Source organism: Oncorhynchus nerka, linkage group LG13, assembly GCF_034236695.1.
Source record: "Oncorhynchus nerka isolate Pitt River linkage group LG13, Oner_Uvic_2.0, whole genome shotgun sequence".
Taxonomy (NCBI): domain Eukaryota; kingdom Metazoa; phylum Chordata; class Actinopteri; order Salmoniformes; family Salmonidae; genus Oncorhynchus; species Oncorhynchus nerka.
The window spans coordinates 81,800,477-81,822,270 of NC_088408.1; the positions used below are offsets into that span (position 1 = coordinate 81,800,477).

The 21,794-nt window shown below is 41.4% G+C and overlaps 1 protein-coding gene across 5 annotated transcripts in view; it reads left to right on the forward strand.

Moving 5' to 3' along the window:
• LOC115140258 (serine/threonine-protein phosphatase 2B catalytic subunit gamma isoform-like) overlaps positions 1 to 21,794 on the forward strand; it is a 43,307-nt gene that overhangs the window by 16,501 nt on the left and 5,012 nt on the right. For 2 of the 5 annotated variants that reach the window (XM_029678508.2, XM_029678510.2), the window contains exons 4-13: positions 1,862 to 1,973; positions 8,569 to 8,714; positions 8,853 to 8,992; positions 11,131 to 11,208; positions 11,316 to 11,410; positions 11,643 to 11,768; positions 11,951 to 12,028; positions 14,057 to 14,147; positions 14,694 to 14,791; positions 16,447 to 16,473. In XM_029678508.2, the coding sequence (XP_029534368.1) occupies positions 1,862 to 1,973; positions 8,569 to 8,714; positions 8,853 to 8,992; positions 11,131 to 11,208; positions 11,316 to 11,410; positions 11,643 to 11,768; positions 11,951 to 12,028; positions 14,057 to 14,147; positions 14,694 to 14,791; positions 16,447 to 16,473 (991 nt within the window). The remainder of the gene's footprint in view (positions 1 to 1,861; positions 1,974 to 8,568; positions 8,715 to 8,852; positions 8,993 to 11,130; positions 11,209 to 11,315; positions 11,411 to 11,642; positions 11,769 to 11,950; positions 12,029 to 14,056; positions 14,148 to 14,693; positions 14,792 to 16,446; positions 16,474 to 21,794) is intronic. The other 3 variants (XM_029678509.2, XM_029678511.2, XM_029678512.2) reach the window with 3 other exon arrangements.

Genomic DNA, 21,794 nt, shown 5'->3' on the forward strand with positions numbered 1-21,794 from the left:
GGCACGCTGTTCTCAGGACTTAATGTAGGGCTCTGTTCCTGGCTGTATGTTTATTCTGAAGAGGAGGACTGGAGGCTGAGAGAGAGACTGAAAGTGGCAAGCCAAGTGGAGACTGAGTGCTGCTACCTTGTCTGTCTGTTGTCTGGGGGTGGAAGGGGAAGCAGTCTCATTTGGATTGTAAATGCTGCCAGCTTTTCATATTGTTGTCGCACATTAAATGCGTACTAGACTCTTTGGGTCCAGCATCAAAGAGTGTCTGGGGATAAATTAATTTTGATTGAATCTGGTGGGTGGTTTTTCTCCCCCAATAAGTGCCCTAAACGGGGAGAGAGAAAAATGGTCTGTTGCATTTTGGAGGAGGTCAGTTTCAATGTGCTGTTTTTCTTCTTCTCTGTGTACTGTAGACACAGGCCATCTGGTTAGTTGAAGAGCTGGCTTTGGCTGCATCTTATTTGGCTGGATCATATGTTTTAACTAGGATTGCAAAGGGAAGTTACTTTCAAGGTTTACCAGTAAACTACCAGAGTTTGGTAACTTTCAAGGAATTCATGAATTTCACGTCATCTAGTGGCCTTTTTGGGTACTTCAGATTATCACAGGTGTCCATCTCTGGCCCTTTGTGTGGCCTTATCACATGTTAAATACATAAAACAAGATTTTACAATATAATAAAAAAATCTGTAAAATATGATTCTGAATAATAACCCATCAACTTAGTGAATACCATTGGTGTTTAATAGGAGTGTTTCAACATGAAATACCCTTTATATTTTACACCAGGTGTTGCGTTAATGCAGAATTCTGTGTTTACAACACAGGGGAAAAAAGAACCCATAAGAAATATCTTACTGTGTTTTGAAAATGCGGATCTAAAATGCTCCTTATTGTCATTTCTGTTCGGTATCAGATTCATTTTGAGCTTCCATTACACATGTAACGTTTGGAAATGTAGCTGGCTACATTCTTTCTATGATCAACTTTAGAAACCTCATTTTTGCATCAAAAAAAAGACCTTGCTTTTTCATTGTAAGTTCATTTACTTGTGTAGCTGCCAGCCAAATGGCGTTCTGCTTCTGCTGTCATCTGATGAAAATGAATAGATTTTCTGCCGTATATGTTGCACTAATGTATTTCCTGTGAAGGAGAACTATAGTTACACACCCCCTGATCACTCTGTTGACGCAAGTAAACACTTGATTTTCCATGTAAAATGCAGGTGAGGTCTGCTTTTTGAAAATTGAGATTTCTGAAGTGTAACGCGACCCCTTACGCACTTGTGTATTTTACTAGCTATGTCAATATGTCTTGTAATTGTTTTGATGCCAAACTGGTGGCAGTTGTGAAAAAAGTACAAAGTTGGAAGCGTTGCAGAGTTAATTAAAAATAATTCCATTGTTTATTAATGTTTTTTTCATTAAGGCTATTTTCTCTTTAACCATATGGTTTATCTACTAAATTTAATAATATTGCTGTGGGGGCTGCGTTAAGTCAATTATAGCTATATAGAAATTTAAGATGTCAAATAAATTATATCTAGCTCAGGGCTCCAGCTATGTATTTGGTTTGCTAACTTCTTGGTTATATCAGAGACATTCAATCCCCTCCTGGATCAAGATCCCTGTTGCCTAAATTGTTTTGCGCTTCAGAGAAATAGTGCCCCGTTTGGTAATACCGTATACCCCCGGTATGGTACAGAAACGGTATGACTGCATGGATACCACCCAACCCCACTGTATAGTGATTTGTAATTAATTTAGGGCATTCAAGATCTATGCAGGCTTTGTGTTATTGAATTACATGCCTTGTCCCTCTCTCTCTCTCCTCTCTCTCTCTCTCTCTCTCTCTCTCTCTCTCTCCGCAGTGTGTGCTGTACCTCTGGTCACTCAAGATCAATCACCCGACCACACTCTTCCTCCTGCGAGGGAACCACGAGTGCCGGCACCTCACAGAGTACTTCACCTTCAAACAGGAATGTAAGTACAGTCACTGCAGCACGGCAGGTCACACCAATGAGGACAAGCCTAATGTGATGTAACACTGCAGGGTACTACTTAGGGATCAAAGGACCTATCCAACCTAGAGTAGCAGACCTGGCTCTGCTCTGCAAACAGATGGCGCCTAAAGTACATGCTTAAAGGGGACCTTCTTCCCCTTAGCTTTGATGCCTATTGCTGCTCTTAGTGCAGTTGTATTTGTGGCTGATGAGCTTGGCAACCGTTCAGTGATAGACAGACACCAGGATCAGGAAGCCTGTCAGTCAGTCATCAGATGTAACGTCTCATCATTTAGATGTCTTCATGCATAGAGACCATTTCTCCTATTCAAGGTACAGACAGAAAGTGAGCTGCAGAGGCATGAAGAGCAGCAAGCCATGTTCTTATTCAGACAGTTAAACACAGAGCTGACACACCCACAATGTGTTTATAGAGGTGGTAGGTAGGTATGTGTGTGTGGCATTGCATTCAAGTGGCAGCACAGGTGTGAGGCAATAGTATGCAAGTATTGGCAAAGAAACAAACCCCACTTTGGCAAACAGGACAGGAAAGACTGCCACAACATTGGCAAATAGCATTTAATTGGCAAACACCCATTGGAAAGAAAGATGCTTGTCTAATTTGTTCATAATGAAAGCACTCCGAAGCATGCATTTAAACTAATTGAGCAATGCTAGGCAGGCAGAGGCAGTTTACATGACTGATCTGTGTTGCCCTTCTCTTCAGGATGAAAGTAAAACAAAGGGTCTGAAAATGTCTAGTAATAAGCTTCCTGGGTCGTTAAACATTTCTCCAGGTGTTGTGAGATCTGATCCTCTGAAAAAGATGACTTGTAACGCCACGTGAGTGTGTGTGTTTCTCAGGCATTTTGAGAAGCGATGGGTGACCGGTCTAAGACGGGTGCGTCCCAAATTGCATCATATTAGCTATAGTGGAATAGGGCATGGTTTCCCAAACTCAGTCCCAGTGTTTTTGTTTCTAAAGCCTGGTCTGGTTGCTACGGCAACACTGTGATCCACCTTGAACCATCCCACTGGGCACACCACATAATTTCAAGTGGATAATTGGGTAATATTTGGTTGAGACATTGATCAATGAGAGAACCTATATTCACCCACTCAAAAAGACAGCCAAAAGTGTGTTGCATTTCCGATGTGTTATCGCAATTTTTTTTGCAACCATCTAAAAGCACAACCAAATTCCAATGTCTGTTTTTTGGTTTAGTTGTCACCCCTATGCAACACTGCATTGCACCTTCAACTATTTAAAAGTACAGGAAATTAGAATACACTGTCAGATTTTATTTATTTATACAAAAGATTAATATGTTATCACTGTGATTCATCGAATAGCAGAACCAAATTACCTTGATTGCAGTTAACATTACATTAAAAGTACATGGCGCAAGTGTACTTAATACAGTGGGGCAAAAAAGTATTTAGTCAGCCACCAATTGTGCAAGTTCTCCCACTTAAAAAGATGAGGCCTGTAATTTTCATCATAGGTACACTTCAACTATGACAGACAAAATGAGAAGAAAAAATCCAGAAAATCACATTGTAGGATTGTTAATGAATTTATTTGCAAATTATGGTGGAAAATAAGTATTTGGTCACCTACAAACAAGCTAGATTTCTGGCTCTCACAGACCTGTAACTTCTTCTTTAAGAGGCTCCTCTGTCCCCCACTCGTTACCTGTATTAATGGCACCTGTTTGAGGTTGTTATCAGTATAAAAGACACCTGTCCACAACCTCAAACAGTCACACTCCAAACTCCACTATGGCCAAGACCAAAGAGCTGTCAAAGGACAACAGAAACAAAATTGTAGACCTGCACCAGGCTGGCAAGACTGAATCTGCAATAGGTGAGCAGCTTGGTTTGAAGAAATCAACTGTGGGAGCAATTATTAGGAAATGGAAGACATACAAGACCACTGATAATCTCCCTCGATCTGGGACTCCACGCAAGATCTCAACCCGTGGGGTCAAAGTGATGACAAGAATGGTGAGCAAAAATCCCAGAACCACACGGGGGGACCTAGGGAATGACCTGCAGAGAGCTGGGACCAAAGTAACAAAGCCTACCATCAGCAAGGGCATTAAAGATGAAATGTGGCTGGGTCTTTCAGCATGACAGTGATCCCAAACACACCGCCCGGGCAACGGAGTGGCTTCGTAAGAAGCATTTCAAGGTCCTGGAGTGGCCTAACCAGTCTCCAGATCTCAACCCCATAGAAATTCTTTGGAGGGAGTTGAAAGTCCATGTTGCCCAGCAACAGCCCCAAAACATCATTGCTCTAGAGGAGATCTGCATGGCGGAATGGGCCAAAATACCAGCAACGGTGTGTGAACCTTGTGAAGACTTACAGAAAACGTTTGACCTCTGTCATTGCCAACAAAGGGTATATAACAAAGTATTGAAACTTTTGTTATTGACCAAATACTTATTTTCCACCATAATTTGCAAATAAATTCATAAAAAATCCTACGTTGTAATTTTCTGGATTTTTTTCTCGTTTTGTCTGTTATAGTTGAAGTGTACCTATGATGAAAATTACAGGCCTCTCTCATATTTTTAAGTAGGAGAACTTGCACAATTGGTGGCTGACTAAATACTTTTTTGCCCCACTGTAGGCAATTTATTGTACTTCAAAAATGATATTGAATTGTTTGGTTATCAATGCAACTAGGGTTGGGCTGTATCCAGATGTTCATATCGTCATACCATCCTTCTCTCACGTTGGATTTACGGTATTATTAGTTAATACAGAAGGGGGCACCAAGAAAAGCATTAAAAGCCCATTGGGTGTGTCTTACCAGAATGCTAACAAAATTAGCAAATTTCCATGGAGGGCTGCTGGCTAAATATGCTAAACAAGCACAAACGAAGATAATGTAATTGCAAAGACCAGCAATCCAGCTCATAAAGGAAGAGTACCAATCAAACGTTTGCAGACATCTACTCATTCAAGGGTTTTTCTTTATTTTTACTCTTTTCTACGTAGTAGAATAATAGTTAAGTCATCAAAACTATGAAATAACACACATGGAATCATAACACACTAAAAAGTGTTAAACAAATCTAAATGTTTTCTATATTTGAGATTCTTCAAATAGCCACCCTTTGCCTTGACAGCTTTGCACACGCTTGGCAGTCTCACAACCAGCTTCACCTGGAATGCTTTTCCAACATTGAAGGAGTTCCCACATATGCTGAGCACTTTTTGGTTGCTTTTCCTTCACTCTGCGGTCCAACTCATCCCAAACCATCTCAATTGGGTTGAATTTGGGTGATTGTGGAGGCCAGGTCATCTGATGCAGCACTCAATCACTCTCTTCCTTGGTCAAATAGCCATTACACAGCCTGGAGGTCCTGTTGAAAAATAAATTATAGTCCCACTAAGCCCAAACCATATGCTGGTTAAGTGTTCCTTGAATTCTAAATAAATCACAGACAGTATCACCAGCAAAGCACCATCACACCACATCATCCATGCTTCATGGTGGTAACTACACATACAGAGATCATCTGTTCACCTACTCTGCATCTCACAAAGACATGGCTGTTGGAACCAAAAATCTCCAATTTGGACTCTAGACCAAAGGACAAATTTCCATCGGTCTAATGACCATTGCTCGTGTTTCTTGGCCCAAGCAAGTCTCTTATTGGTGTCCTTTAGTAGTGGTTTCTTTGCAGTTATTCGACCATGAAGGCCTGATTCACAGTCTCCTCTGAACAGTTTATGTTGATGTCTGTTACTTGAACTCTGAAGCATTTATTTCGGCTGCAATTTCTGAGGCTGTCAACTTTAATGAACCTATCCTCTGCAGCAGAGGTAACTCTGGATCTTCCTTTCCTGTGGTGGTGGTCTTCATGAGAGCCAGTTTCATCATAGAGCTTGATGGTTTTTGTGACTGCATTTGAAGAAACTTTCAAAGTTCTTGACATTTTCTGCATTGACTGACCATGTCTTAAAGTAATGATGGACTGTCATTTATCTTTGCTTATTTGAGCTGGTCTTGCCATAATATGGACTTGGTCTTTTACCAAATAGCTATTTTCTGTATACCACCCCTACCTTGTCACAACACAACTGATTGGCTCAAATGCATTAAGAAGGAATTAAATTCCACAAATGAACTTAACAAGGCACACCTGTTAATCGAAATGTATTCCAGGTGACTACCTCGTGAAGCTGGTTGAGAGAATGTCAAGAGTGTGCAAAGCTGTCAAGGCAAAGGGTGGATACTTTGAAGAATCTCAAATATAAAATATATTTTGATTTACCACTTTTTTTGGTTACTAAATGATTCCATGTGTTATTTCATAGTTTTGATATCTTCACTATTATTCTACAATGTCAAAAAATAAAGAAAACCCCTTGAATGTGTAGGTGTCCAAACTTTTGACTGGTAGTGTGTGCGCGAGAGCCGCCCATGCCTAAACACAACCAAATATCAGCATTTTGAAGGAGATTTATCTTCTACTTGAATAGTTCCATCTGTGCCGCTGACTTAGTCTGGCTTTAATTCAAATTTGCCTACAAATTAACAATTGATATGTTGGATTCATCTTAACCAAACATCTACATTAATAAATGGTACTAAATCAAACTTTAAATGCACTTTAAATAATGTTTTTAATGTGATTTAGTCCTATTATTGAACAGATTTTTGGTTGAGATGGAGATGTGACTCCAACACATCAATGATTAATTTTATAGACCAACTGAAATTAAAGCCCGACTTAAGTCAGTGGCACAGATGGAACTATCCAAGCAGAAGATGCATCTCCTTCAAATGTTATTTGGTTGACAACCAAACACAATTCAATATCATTCCATTTAAAATCATCCAGTGCGTAATACCCTGGGTCTATTGTATTGTCTATTTTGGGTTGAATTCTGAGTGAATTGAAATAATAGCCGTTGATGACTTTGCAAATGCTATATAGTCCGAAATATGTGTTTTATGCTTATTGCACACTTTTTAAAACACAAACTAGACCGGTAGCATGACAGTCTTTGCCTAAAATACTGCTAGCGGTACGTGGTACCCCAGTAGGGCACACGACAAACTGAGCATTCATTTTCCAGAATCAATATGCATTGATACTCTTGTTTTAGTAGTGTCTGCTCTATGCACAATTTGAGTAGTTGAGACAACTTTTCTAACGATAGCCTTTTTAATATCTCTCTTACAGTAAAATAATGTCTCAATGTGTTTTGGTGTCCATATGACTGACTCTGTTGGACCAAACCTCCGATGCAAATAGCAAGTTGAAACCGCTTGTCAAAGAGAAAGATGGAATCTCAACTTTGTTGCTGTGCGAGGCAGGGGGAGGGGGCTCTTGATGTGTGTGTAAACCGTAGAGTAAGTGGCGAAGCGAGAGGTTTCACTCTTGCTAAAACTGAGACTTGCATCTTGTCATTCTATACAAATCTCTGGTGTAAATGAGAAGACTCAGAAGAGCGAAGGAGACGAGACCAAAAATACAGCATGAGAACAAGCGGACAAACGCTCATAAAAAATAACAAACCTCGATTCTTGCGATAGGTGTTTTGAAATATCGCACAAAAACATACATTCTAATTAATTCAATATTTTGCCCAGCCCTACTTGGGCAGATGAATGGCTTTCACTTGATCGCCAAAATCTTTAACAGTAGAGTAAATTAGATGGGCTATAGCCAAGGCCCTAGTATTTAAAATACTTGTTCTGGTTTGTCATTCAGCCTTTGGGTTAGTGTAAGGCTAGTGCAAGACTGAATTCCCTTATGTGCGCCTAGACAGGCCTCTGAACATTTGAACCATGTCAGGAAATATGAGTTCCATATAAACTGATTTCAAACCCTGAAGGTCAAATGGAGTGCGGTGTGGTTCTCTCTCCCTTCGCTACTTTAGAATAGTTTGAATGCTTCTCTCTCTCAATCATGGTACTCACTGATTATCTTGCTTTCCTTGGACTCTCAATGATAGTGGCCCCTGTCCAGCACTAAGCATTTTAATTTAAGGTATTTTTTGGACTGGTTAATGAGAGAGGAAGGGAGGTTTGTTGTTAGGCCGAACTAACTGCTCCTAATTTACTGGCCTAATAAGAAACACTGCCGTTCTCCCGCCTTATATGGACTTCACTTCCTCAACAGTCAGTTAATCTGACCTGTGGTAAGTGTTGTGTAAGACAAGTTACACTGAAAGTTCACCAGCATCTGAAGTAAAGAAGCTTAAGCAATTATCCAGGAAGACACATCTGCTGCGGTGTAGCCAGTAACTGTTAAGATAGTGGTTGAACATATGTAGGTTACTAGTCCCAAATGGCCAGTGTGAAGTATGTGCCTCCACTACATGTATGCTGTTGCTACTAAAGGCTGACAAACAAAACAACGAAACCCTCTGAAATACTAGGCTGTAGCTAATTGATTCTACTTCCTACTAAGTTATTTTGGCATGTAGACACGGTTAGTTTGACCTCTGTGACAATTGCATGTGGTACTGTCTCATCAAGTGTGTAACTAGCGCTAGTAGTTTCTCTCTGAAAGCAATTGTGAAGTTGTCTCACCTGTTCCATATTTAGGTAAGATTAAGTACTCTGAGCGCGTGTATGATGCCTGCATGGAGGCCTTTGACTGCCTGCCCCTAGCTGCTCTTCTCAACCAACAGTTCCTGTGTGTACACGGTGGTCTCTCCCCAGAAATCAACTGCCTAGACGACATTAGGAAAGTAAGTTCACCTGGCACCTGATGAGAAAGTGGTGTTTGAGTCCACGTTTGCCTACAAAACCAAGTGTGGATACATTTGGTTGATTTTAATCTGTGTGTGTGTGTGTGTGTTGTGTGTGTGTGTGCACGCACTCCACAGTTAGACAGGTTTAAGGAGCCTCCAGCTTTCGGCCCTATGTGTGACCTGATCTGGGCTGACCCAGGAGAGGACTACGGCAGTGAAAAGACAGCAGAACACTTCAACCACAACTCAGTGCGAGGCTGCTCCTACTTTTTCAGGTACGGTACTAGTTCAGCACAATATGTGTCCAGTTTCAGATGTAAAAAAAATCAATTATATTCAATAATACTGGCCAAAGAAATCAAATGATACTGTTTGCCACTTGAATAGTTTCCATATCCTCTGAGTATCCAGGGATAGGTCTACGTGATACAACAAATTCTGACACTACACATCCAAGTATAACTGATTTGAAATGGTTAAATTCCAGGCTGTATCACAACCGGCCATGATTGGGAGTCCCATAGGGCAGTGCACAATTGGCCCAGTGTCGTCTGTCATTGTAAATAAGAATTTGTTCTTAACTGACTTGCCTAGTTAAATAAAGGTTTAATTTTAAATTCTGTAAAGTGAGTGTGGAAGAGGTGAGAAAATTGTCTATCAACAATGACAACCCACCGGCGTCTGACAACGTAGATTAAAAATTACTGAGGATAATAGCGGACGGTATTGCCACCCCTATTTGCCATATCTTCAATTTAAGCATACTAGAAAGTGTGTTCCCTCAGGCCTGGAGGGAAGCAAAAGTAATTATACTACCCAAGAATAGTAAAGCCCCCTTGACTGGTTCGAATAGCTGACCAATCAGCCTGTTACCAACCCTTAGTAAACTTTAAGAAAAAATAATTTGACCGGATACAATGCTAATTTATTGTAAAATGAATTGAGACTTTCAGCATGCTTATATAGGGAAGGACATTCAACAAGCATGGCACTTATACAAATGACTGATTGGCTGTCAGAAATTGATAAAAATATTGTGGGAGCTGTTTTGCCTGACTTCAGTATGGCTTTTGACATTATCGATCATAATCTCCTCCTGTAAATGCATATGTGTTATGGCTTTACACCCCCTGCTATATTGTGGATAAAGAGTTACCTGTCTAACAGAACACAGAGGGTGTTCTTTAATGGAAGCCTCTCAAACATAATCCAGGTAGAATCAGGAATTCCCCAGGGCAGCTGTCTAGGCCCCTTTTTTCAAGCTTTACTAATGACATGCTTGAGTAAAGCCAGTGTCTGTATGCGGCTGACTCAACACTATACACATCAGCTACTACAGTGAGTGAAATCACTGCAACACTTAACAAAGAGCTGCAATTTAGTTTCAGAATGGGTGGCAAGAAAAAGTTAGTCCTAAATATAACAAAAAATATTAAGCATTGTATTTGGGACAAATCATTCACTAATCCCTAAACCCCAACTAAGTTTTATATTAAATAATGTGGAAATTGAGCAGATTGAGGTGACTAAACTGCTTGGAGTAACCCTGGATTGTAAAATGTCATGGTCAAAAACATGTTAATACAACAGTAGCTAAGATGGGGAGAAGTCTGTCCACAATAAAGTGCTGCTCTGACTTTTTAACAACACTATCAACAAGGCAGGTCCTACAGGCCTTAGTTTTGTCGCACCTGGACTACTGTTCAGTCGTGGTCAGGTGCCATAGAGGGACTTCTGAAAATTAAATTTGCCTCAGAACAGGGCAGCACTGCTGACCCTTAAATGTTCACAGAGAGCTAACATTAATAATATGCATGTCAATCTCTCATGGCTCAAAGTGGAGGAGATTGACTTCATCGCTACTTGTTTTTGTAAGAAGTGTTGACAAACTGAATGTACTGAGCTGTCTGTTTAAACTACTAGCACACAGCTCGGACACCATGCATACCCCACAATAATATATTGTGTATAAACCCCAGTAAAAGCCAGCCCTGCAGCCACATTGAGATCTGTCTCGAATGGCACTCTATTCCCTATAGGGCCCTGGTCAAAAGTAGTGCACTATATAAGGAATAGGGTGCCATTTAAGACTCACACCACGTCTCCTTGCTGGCTGTAGCTGTGAACTCCTGTTCTCTTGACTGCTGGATCAGCTATCAGAGCTCATAAATACCACTGCCTTGCCTCTGCTCTACTTTGGCCTCACTAGTTAATTAAACCCTGCCTACCTCCCAGGCCAGAGGGAAATACACAAAATGTATTTCCAAAAGTAAAGAACTGCTAGAGAACGCTTCTAATGGTTTTACTCAAAGAATCTGTCACTTTGCATGGTTGCCAGACTGACTCTGTGAGGTCCAGATTTAATTCCACTGGCTGTTCTAATAGTTTTTTTTCTCTCTGTCTTGCCTTGCAGTTACCCGGCTGTATGTGACTTTTTGATAAATAATAACTTGTTGTCGGTAATAAGAGCACATGAAGCACAGGATGCAGGGTAAGTTTTTAAACTTTTTTTTGATCACTTAACGTTACCAAAAATAGCTATTTATTTTTGTCTCTTCACTATTGTGCTGTCAAACTAAAATAAGTGTCTCATCCCAGGTATCGGATGTACAGAAAAAGCCAGACTACAGGCTTTCCTTCATTAATTACAATCTTCTCAGCACCAAATTACCTAGATGTGTACAACAACAAAGGTTTGTGTATTCCTTATATCAAGACAGTGTGTGAGTGTTTTATACACAGTCTTATATAGCTGTTATGTTTACTAGCTGGGATTGGCGTTCCCTTCTTCTGTCTGGCCTATTCTGTCTCCAAAATATGACAATTTGCCAATGTGTTACAAGTCCTACTTTTGCCAGTGCTACATTTTCTGTATGTCAGAATGGCTAAGTGTATCATTATTTTTGTTCTTGCTCCTACTTCCAGCTGCTGTATTAAAGTACGAGAACAATGTGATGAACATTCGGCAGTTCAACTGCTCCCCCCACCCCTACTGGCTGCCCAACTTTATGGACGTCTTCACGTGGTCTCTGCCATTTGTTGGAGAGAAAGGTATGCATGTGGTCCCCATCCAAACTCAGTGTTTCAGAGTTAAGAATGCGGAGTAGAATGCCAGGAAGGAGCATTGGCACATTCTAGTGTAATAGGTCTGCACCCAAAAAGATGCAGCAAAGAGTGTTTTGGTGGTGGTGCTAACCTGAGCTGTGGTGCTGCCGCCTCTCCCTTCCCAACAGTGACAGAGATGCTGGTGAACGTGCTGAACATCTGCTCTGATGATGAACTCATGTCAGAAGGAGACGACCTGTGTGAAGGTAAGAGGAACAGCCAGGATTTCACCCTCGCTGGTCCACAGGTTGCAAAACGCACACCTTGGATATCACATTTTATTAGTCACATGTGCTGAATACAACCGGTACAACTTTAGAGTGAAATGCTTACTTACGAGCTCCTAACCAACAATGCAGTTTAAAAAATACAGATAAGAATAAGAAAGAAAAGTAACAAGTAATTAAGGAGCAGCAGTAAAATAACAAGAGCGAGACAATACAGATATACAGGGGGGTACTGGTACAATGTGTGGGGGCACCGGTTAGTTGAGGTAATATGTACAGTTGAAGTCGGAAGTTTACATACACGTAGGTTGGAGTCATAAACTAGTTTTTCAACCACTCCACAAATTTCTTCTTAACCTCTCTGGGATATGTGGGACGGTAGCGTCCCACCTCACCAACAGCCAGTGAAAGTGCAGGGCTCCAAATTCAAAACAACTAAAATCTCAGAATTAAAATTCCTCAAGCATACAAGTATTTTGCACCATTTTAAAGATAAAATTATCTTTAATCCAGCCACAGTATCTAATTTAAATAATGCTTTACAGCGAAAGCATCACAAACGTTGTGTTAGGTCAGCACCAACTCACAGAAAAACACAGCCATTTTTCCAGCCAAAGAGAAGAGTCACAAAAAGCACAAATAGAGAAAATTAATTACTAACCTTTGATCTTCATCAGATGACACTCATAGGACTTCCTGTTACACAATACATGTTTTGTTCAATAAAGTGCATATTTATATAAAATCAAATTTTACATTTGTGCGTTACATTCAGTAGTAAAACATGTGGTAAAACATGTGGTGATTGTGCAGAGCGCCACATCTATTTACAGAAATACTCATTATAAATGTTGATGAAAATACAAGTTATACATGGAATTAGATATACTTCTCCTTAATGCAAATGCTGTGTCAGATTTCAAAAAAACTTTACGGAAAAAGTAAACCATGCAATAATCTGAGTACAGCGTTCAGACAACAAAGCAGCCAAAAAGATTGTCAACAGAAGTCAGAAATAGCATTATAAATATTCACTTACCTTTGATGATCATCAGAATGCACTCCCAGGAATCACAGTTCCACAAATGTTTGTTTTGTTCGATAATGTCCATCATTTATGTCCAAAAAGCTTCTTTTGTTAGGGCGTTTGGTAAACAATTCCAAAAGCGCGTTCAGGTCCAGCCGAACATCGGACGAAAAGTTCAAAAAGTTCCGTTACAGCCCGTAGAAACTTGTCAAACTAAGTATAGAATCAATTTTTAGGATGTTTTTATCTTCAATCTTCAATAATGTTTCAACCGGAGAATTCCTATGTCTGTGGAAAAGCAATGGAACGAGAGCTAACTCTCTTGATTGTGCCTCAGAACCTGTGGCACTCTGCCAGACATCTCGCTCATTCCTCTCTCATTCGGTCCCACTTCACAGTAGAAGCCTCAAACAAAGTTCTAAAGACTGTTGACATCTAGTGGAAGCCGTAGGAAGTCCATATTGTAGATGTTGGGATATTGGTTGCGTTAAAAAACTACAAGTCTCAGATTTCCCACTTCCTGGTTGGATTTTTCTCAGGTTTTTGCCTGCCATATGAATTCTGTTATACTCACATTCATAGATTTAGAAACGTCAGTGTTTTCTATCCAATACTATAATAATAATATGCATATATTAGCATCTGGGACAGAGTAGCAGGCAATTTACTCTGGGCACCTTATTCATCCAAGCTACTCAATACTGCCCCTCTGTCACCAAGAAGTTAACAAACCATAGTTTTGGCAAGTCGGTTAGGGCATCTACTTTGTGCATGACACAAGTAATTTTTCCAACAATTGAACACCTTCCTAATATTTAGTTGCACCCCCTTTTGCCCTCCGAACAGCCTCAATTCGTTGGGGCATGGACTAATGTGTTGTTTTGTAGACTTGGCGTATGTCAAATGGTAGAAACCATTACAATGCAATATGAAATCTCCAACATTGCTTAGGATATTTTTTCCCCCTTGTATTTAATGAGAAGACGGTGGAATACCAGCGGTACGCAAAGAGGTGATCCGGAATAAGATCCGAGCCATTGGGAAGATGGCCAGAGTCTTCTCTGTTCTCAGGTGAGAAGGTCTCTCTCTCAGTATCACACCAGACAGCATTATATTGTGTCCCAAATTGCACCCTCCTCCCTGTATAGTGCACTAGTTTTGACCAGGGCCCTAGGGCTTTGGCTGTATGTAGTACACTTTAGGGAATAGGTTGCCGTTTCAGACGCACCCAAAGACTAAAGACCTTGAGGTTGGGAGTAGACTGAAGTCTATTTTTAGTTTAGACTTGAGTCTAGTTCATGACATGACTGAAGTCAGTTAAGTGCATAATGAAGTAATGTTTGAAAACATTGCTGGTTCTGAGGTTTAATGAGCAGGCAAAAGTGAGTCACGACACAGCACCGTGGTGAGGCTGTGTAATGACATTAGCCAGCCACACAAATGCAATGGGGAAAGGGAGATGCAGATCGGCACAGAGATCCTAGAATTCACACATGTTCTATATGTAGGTCTAGTGGCCCATATACAGGGATGTCATTGGATGCTACAGAGGAGTGTTTTAACGTATGTAGTTACGTTAACTTCTCCTTTCTCTCCTGTTTCTCTCTCGTTCTTCAGGGAGGAGAGTGAGAGTGTGCTGACACTCAAAGGATTGACCCCGACTGGATCGCTGCCTCTAGGAGTGTTATCAGGCGGCAAACAGACCTTGCAGACTGGTAAGTGTTCCTTTCACCCTCCCTCATCCTCCCCTGTCTACCCTCACCCTGCTGTCTCTGTCCTCCTCTCTCTCTTGTACCCCCAGCTCCACCCGTTTCCCATGCCCTACCCTCAGAGGGCCCTGGGGTGCCATGAAGTTTTAACCTGCACTAGCGACACAGCCTTACCCCAGTCACAGTAAACCGAAGGATGTACACTTCACTCAATGTTTAGCATTTTGACATGAATAAGTTCACTTTCGGGGAAAAAAATATAATAGACCCGGCTCTTCTGGAAACCATCACTGTCGCTGATGCCTACACCTGGCCTTTGTTAATGTACATTAGATGAACATCATGTTAGATTGCTGCCCTCACTCCTCTAGCTCATTGGGCTACTATGGGCCACACTGGTCACTATAAAGGGAAGATGTTGTGATTTGGGACACAACCTTCGTCTGTCTTGGGCTCTGTATCAAGCCAGCCGTCCCCGTGGGGTAGAGGGGGGACTGTGGGAGGGTGTCCGGGGGGTCGGCTCAGAGCCGCCTGTCACTGAAGTGGCCGTAGCCCTGATCTAAAGGTCAACCAGCCCAGCCAGCGGGGGAAATACACACACACACACACACACCAGGCCTGTCAGCAGGAAGGAGAGAAGGGCATGTTGGGGGCTGGTCTCCCAGGCGAGGCGGAGGTGTACTGAACGTCGCCACAAAGCTGTGAGCACTCGGAGAGAAACCACACGACGTGACCTTTACCAGAATGCCATTGTCTGTCTCAGGTTGCGTCCCAAATGCCATCCTATTCACAATCGAGTGCACTGTTTATGACCAGACCCCTATTAGTAATTGGGACGCACCTGTGTCTTTCGCCCCTCCAGTCTGACCAAGGCTTTAACATCGAGGGGGCTAGGCTGACTGGCCAAGTTAAAACCCTGGATAGGTTGTGTGTTCTGGTTCATTACATCCCTGTTTGTCTTCACTGCTACCTGACAGTGCTCTGGTGATGTTTAGGGAAATGCTGAGCCGTTTTGACTGCAGTGCCAGTGCTCTTTGAAAACTAAAGGGGGAAATGCCTTACTTTAGCTATTGTATTCAGCGTTCTGTTATGGTCTCAGAGCTAGATTCACCATGTGTTATTCAGAGTGACACCAGTAACAGAGCACCTCATTAAGAACAAGTTGAATAGAAAGATTAAAGCTGTCATCTCCTTTGAGAACTGAGCCATAACACACTTCATTAAGCAAGGAGATCCGTTCCCTTCTCCTCCCAGCAGACTTCGTCATTTGATTGTCGTCGCCCCCCCATCTCTGTCCATCCACATCTAAGCCCTCATGACCCTTTAACTGTAGCTAGCAACCTAGATCTCCTGCAGGCCGCTCTCACTGGTACTGTCCTAGATGACACTCTGTTCCCTATAGTGGCCTACTGTTGACCAGAACCTTGTGGGTGCTCCTAATCCTAAAAGAATAAATTGTCATTAGGGAGGCGGACTCTCATCACACTAAAAACGGTGTGAGGTGTATTTGAATTGTGCTGTTGCTCAGGGAGTAGCCTTTATAAGCATGTATAACCTGTTTTCCTGGTTGGTTGGCTCTGTCTGTTCTGTTATTGATGTTATTTGGTCTCTGCATTGATGACTCACTTTTCTCCTTCTCACCACTACTCACATTGACATAGCTGCCGCTGAGGCCGCGGAGGCCAAAGGTACGCAAGTGGTCCCCGGATCCCTCCCTCAGTGTCTTGTCCTTGTTTAACTTTTAACCTTTTCAAATGGGGCCTGCTTTAAATGTTCTATGCACTCCTGTTTTTGTCACTTTTGAAATGTTTGTTTTGTTATTCTTGTTGTACGTTCACTGTGTGTGGTCACTTTGCAAAATGGCTGCTCTTGCATTACCCGTGCCTGCAACTACTGTGTGTGTGTGTACACAGTTGAAGTTGGAAGTTTACATACATCTTAGCCAAATACATTTAAACTCAGTTATTCACAATTCCTGACATTTAATCCTAGTATAAATTCCCTGTTTTAGGTCAGTTAGGATAACCACTTTATTTTAAGAATGAATAATAGTAGTTCTTTTTCAGCTTTTACTTCTTTCATCACATTCCCAGTGGGTCAGAAGTTTACATACACTCAATTAGTATTTGGTAACATTGCCTTTAAATTGTTTAACTTGGGTCAAATGTTTCAGGTAGCCTTCCACAAGCATCCCACAATAAGTTGGGTGAATTTGGCCCATTCCTCCTGACAGAGCTGGTGTAACTGAGTCAGGTTTGTAGGCCTCCTTGTTCGCACATACTTTTTCAGTTCTGCCCACTCATTTTCTATAGGATTGAGGTCAGGGCTTTGTGATGGCCACTCCAATACCTTGACATTGTTGTCCTTGCCACAACTTCCTGGAAGTATCCTTGTGGTCATTGTCCATTTGAAGATCCATTTGCGACCAAGCTTTAACTTCCTGACTGATGTCTTGAGATGTTGCTTCAATATATCCACACAATTGTCCTACCTCATGATGCCATCTATTTTGTGGCGTGCACCAGTTCCTCCTGCAGCAAAGCACCCCCACAACATGACGCTGCCACCCACATGCTTCACGTTTGGGATGGTGGTCTTCGGCTTGCAAGCCTCCTCCTTTTTCCTCTAAACATAATGATGGTCATTATGGCCAAACAGTTCTGTTTTTGCTTCATCAGACCAGAGGACTTTTCTTCAGAAAGATTTTTGTCCCCATGTGCAGTTGCAAACCGTAGTCTGGCTTTTTTATGGCGGTTTTGGAGCAGTGGCTTCTTCCTTGCTGAGCGGCCTTTCAGGTTATGTCGATATAGGACTTGTTTTACTGTGGGTTAGAGGTCGACCGATTATGATTTTTTTTTAAACACAGATTTATTTGAGGCCCCCCAAAAAAGCCGCTACCGATTAATCGGCCGATTTTAAATAAAATAAAATAAATATTAGAAAAATAATAATAAAAACAATTTAAAACATATATATATATATAGATAGATATATACCTTAATATAATACATCAATAAAATCAAATTGGCCTCAAATAAATAATGAAACATGTTAATGTAAAAAAGCTAACGTTAAGTTCCTTGTCAGTGTAACAGTATAGCTTCCGTCCCTCTCCCCAACCTGGGCTCGAACCCGGAACACATCGACAACAGCCACCCTCGACAGCCAGCATCGTTACCCATCCCTCCACAAAAGCCGCGGCCCTTGCAGAGCAAGGGGAACAACTACTCCAAGTCTCAGAGCGAGTGACGTCACCGATTGAAACGCTATTAGCGCACACCCCGCTAACTAGCTAGCCATTTCACATCGGTTACACCAGCCTAATCTCGGGAGTTGATAGGCTTGAAGTCCTAAACTGCTCAATGCTTGAAACATTGCGAAGAGTTGCTGGCAAACGCACTAAAGTGCTGTTTGAATGAATGCTTATGAGCCTGCTGCTGCCTACCATCGCTCAGTCAAATATCAAATCATAGACTTAATTATAACATAACGCACAGAAATACGAGCCTTTGGTCATTGATATGGTCGAACCCAGAAACTATCATTTCGAAAACAAATGTTTATTTTAGTGAAATACGGAACCGTTCCGTATTTTATCTAAGGGGTGGCATCCCTAAGTCTAAATATTGCTGTTACATTGTACAACCTTGTTATGTCAGAATTATGTACAACTCTGGCAAAATAATTACGGTCTTTGTTAGGAATGAATGGACTTCACATAGTTCGCAATGAGCCAGGCGACCCAAACTGCTGCATATACCCTGACTGCTTGCACGGAACGCAAGAGAAGTGACACAATTTCCCTAATAGGAAATTCATGTTAGCAGGCAATATTAACTAAATATGCAGGTTCAAAAAATATATAATTGTGTATTGATTTTAAAGAAAGGCATTGATGTTAATGGTTAGGTTTGGTGCAACGACGGTGCTACAACATCACTCGTTTGGCGAAGTAGGCTGGGATTCGATGAGAAATTAACAGGCACCGCATCGATTATATGCAATGCAGGACACGCTAGATAATCACTAGGTTGACATTACTAGTTTATGTTAAGATTGTCTTTTATAAGATAAGTTTAATGCTAGCTAGCAACTTACCTTGGCGTAACAGGTAGTCAGCCTGCCATGCAAGCTCCTTGTGGAGTGCAATTTATGGCAGGTGGTTAGAGCTTTGGACTAGTAACCGGAAGGTTGCAAAAACGAATCCCCAAGCTGACAAAGTAAATAATTTGTTCTGCCCCTAAACAAGGCAGTTAACCCACCGTTCCAAGGCCTTCATTGAAAATAAGAATGTGTTCTTAACGGACTTACCTAGTTATATAAAGGTGTAAAAAAAAAAATTGGATGATTTCGGCCAAATCTGTGTCCAAAAATGCCGATTTCCGATTAATCGGTCGACCTCTCCTCTGGATCTAGATACTTTTGTACCTGTTTCCTCCAGCATCTTCACAAGGTCCTTTGCTGTTGTTCTGGAATTGATTTGCACTCTTCGCACCAAAGTATGTTCATCTCTAGGAGACAGAACATGTCTCCTTCCTGAACAGTATGACGGCTGCGTGGTCCCATGGTGTTTATACATGCATACTATTATTTGTACAGATGAACGTGGTACCTTCAGGCGTTTGGAAATTGCTCCCATGGATGAACCAGACTTGTGGAGGTCTACAAAAAGAAATTCTGACGTCTTGGCTGATTTCTTTGGATTTTCCCATGATGTCAAGCAAAGAGGCACTGAGTTTGAATGTAGTCCTTGAAGTACATCCACGGGTACACCTCCAATTGACGCAAATGATGTCAATTAGCCTATCAGAAACTTCTAAAGCCAATTTTCCAAGCTGTTTAAAGGCACAGTCAACTTATTGTATAAACTTCTGACCCACTGGAATTGTGATAAAGTGAATTATAAATTTAAAAATCTGTCTGTGAACAATTGTCGTAAAAATTACTTCTCATGCATGAAGTAAATTTCCTAACCGACTTGCCAAAACTATAGTTTGTTAACAAGAAATGTGTGGAGTGGTTGAAAAACAAGTTTTAATGACTCCAACCTAAGTGTATGTAAACTTCCAACTTCAATGGTATGTATGTATATTTTTATATTTTAGTGGCAAGAAAAAGTATGTGAACCCTTTGGAAATACCTGGATTGCTGGATAAATTGTTCATAAAATTTTCTGATCTTCATCTAGGTCACAACAATAGACAAACACATTTTGCTTAAACTAATAACAAACAATTCTACGTTCATGTCTTTATTGAACACACCGTGTAAACATTCAGTGCAGGGTGGAGAAAGTACGTGAACCATTGGATTTAATAACTGGTTGACCCTCCTTTTGGCAGCAATAACCTCAACATTTTCTGTAGTTGCGGATCAGACCTGCACAGCAGTCAGAAGGAATTTTGGACCATTCCTCTTTACGAAACTGTTTCAGTTCAGCAATATATGGGATGTCTGGTGTGAACTGCTCTCTTGAGGTCATGCCACAGCATCTCAATTGGGTTGAAGTCAGGACTATGACTGGGCCACTCCAGAAGGTGTATTTTCTTCTTTTGAAGCTATTCTGTTGTTGATTTACTTCTGTGTTTTGGGTCGTTGTCCTGTTGCATCACCTCTGTTAAGCTTCAATTGGCGGACAGATAGCCTTACATTCTCCTGCAAAATGTCTTGATTAACTTGGGAATTAATTTTTCCTTCAATGATAGCAATCTGGCCATGATGCTCCCTCCAATTGACTTTACAGTTGGGATGAAGTTTTGATGTTGGTGTTCTATGCCTTTTTTTCTCCACACACAGTGTTGTGTGTTCCTTCCAAACAACTCAACTGTAGTTTAATCCGTCCACAGAATATTTTGCCAGTAGCGCTGTGGAACATCCAGGGACAGCAGTGGCTTCTTCCGTGGTGTCCTCCCATGAATACCATTCTTGTTTTAGAAACATCTCTGGAACAACCTAACATCTCTGTTGACGAGTCTACAATATGCAAGTCTTTAGCTGACATTCTAGGATTCTTCTTAACCTCATTGAGCATTCTGCTCTGTGCTCTTGCAGTCATCTTTGCAGGATGGCCACTCCCAGGGAAAGTAGCAACAGAGCTGAACTTTCTCAATTTATAGACAATTTGTCTTACTGTGGACTGATGAACAGCAAGGCTTTTAGATACTTTTTTGTAACCCTTTCCACCTTTATGCAAGTCAACAATTCTTAATCTTAGGTCTTCTGAGATATAGACGACAAGAAAAATACTAATGTCAGTGTTATTAGTTTAAGCACACTGTCTATTGTTGTGACTTAGATTATCAGATCAAATTTGATGACCAATTTATTAAGAAATCCAGGTAATTCCAAAGGGTTCACATACTTTGTATGCATGCACCCCTTCAAACTAGTGGATTTGGCTATTTCAGCCACACCCGTTGCTGACAGGTGTATAAAATCACGCACACAGCCATGTAATGTCCAAAGACAAACATTGGTAGTAGAATGGCGCGTACTGATGAGCTCAGTGACTTGCAACGTCATTGGATGCCACCTTTCCAACAAGTCAGTTTGTCCAATTTCTGCCCTGCTAGAGCTGCCCGGTGGAAAAGTCTAGGCGCAACAACGGCTCAGCCGTGAAGTGGTTGGCGACACATGCTCACAGAACGAGACCACAGAGTGCTGAAGCGCATAGCATGTAAAAATCACCTGTCTTCTGTTGCAACACTCACTACAGAGTTCACAACTGCCTCTGGAAGCAACATCAGCACAATAAATGTACGTTGAGAGCTTCATGAAATGGGTTTCCGTAGCTGAGCAGCTGCACACAAGCTTAAGATCACCATGCGTAATGCCAAGCTTCGGCTAGAGTGGTGTAAAGCTCGCCACCATTGGACTCTTGAGCAGTGGAAACTCGTTCTCTGGAGTGATGAATCACGTTTCACCATCTGGCAGTCCGACAGGAGAATCCTGTGCTAACTGTAAAGTTTGGCGGAGGCGGAATAATGGTCTGGGGCTGTTTTTCATGGTT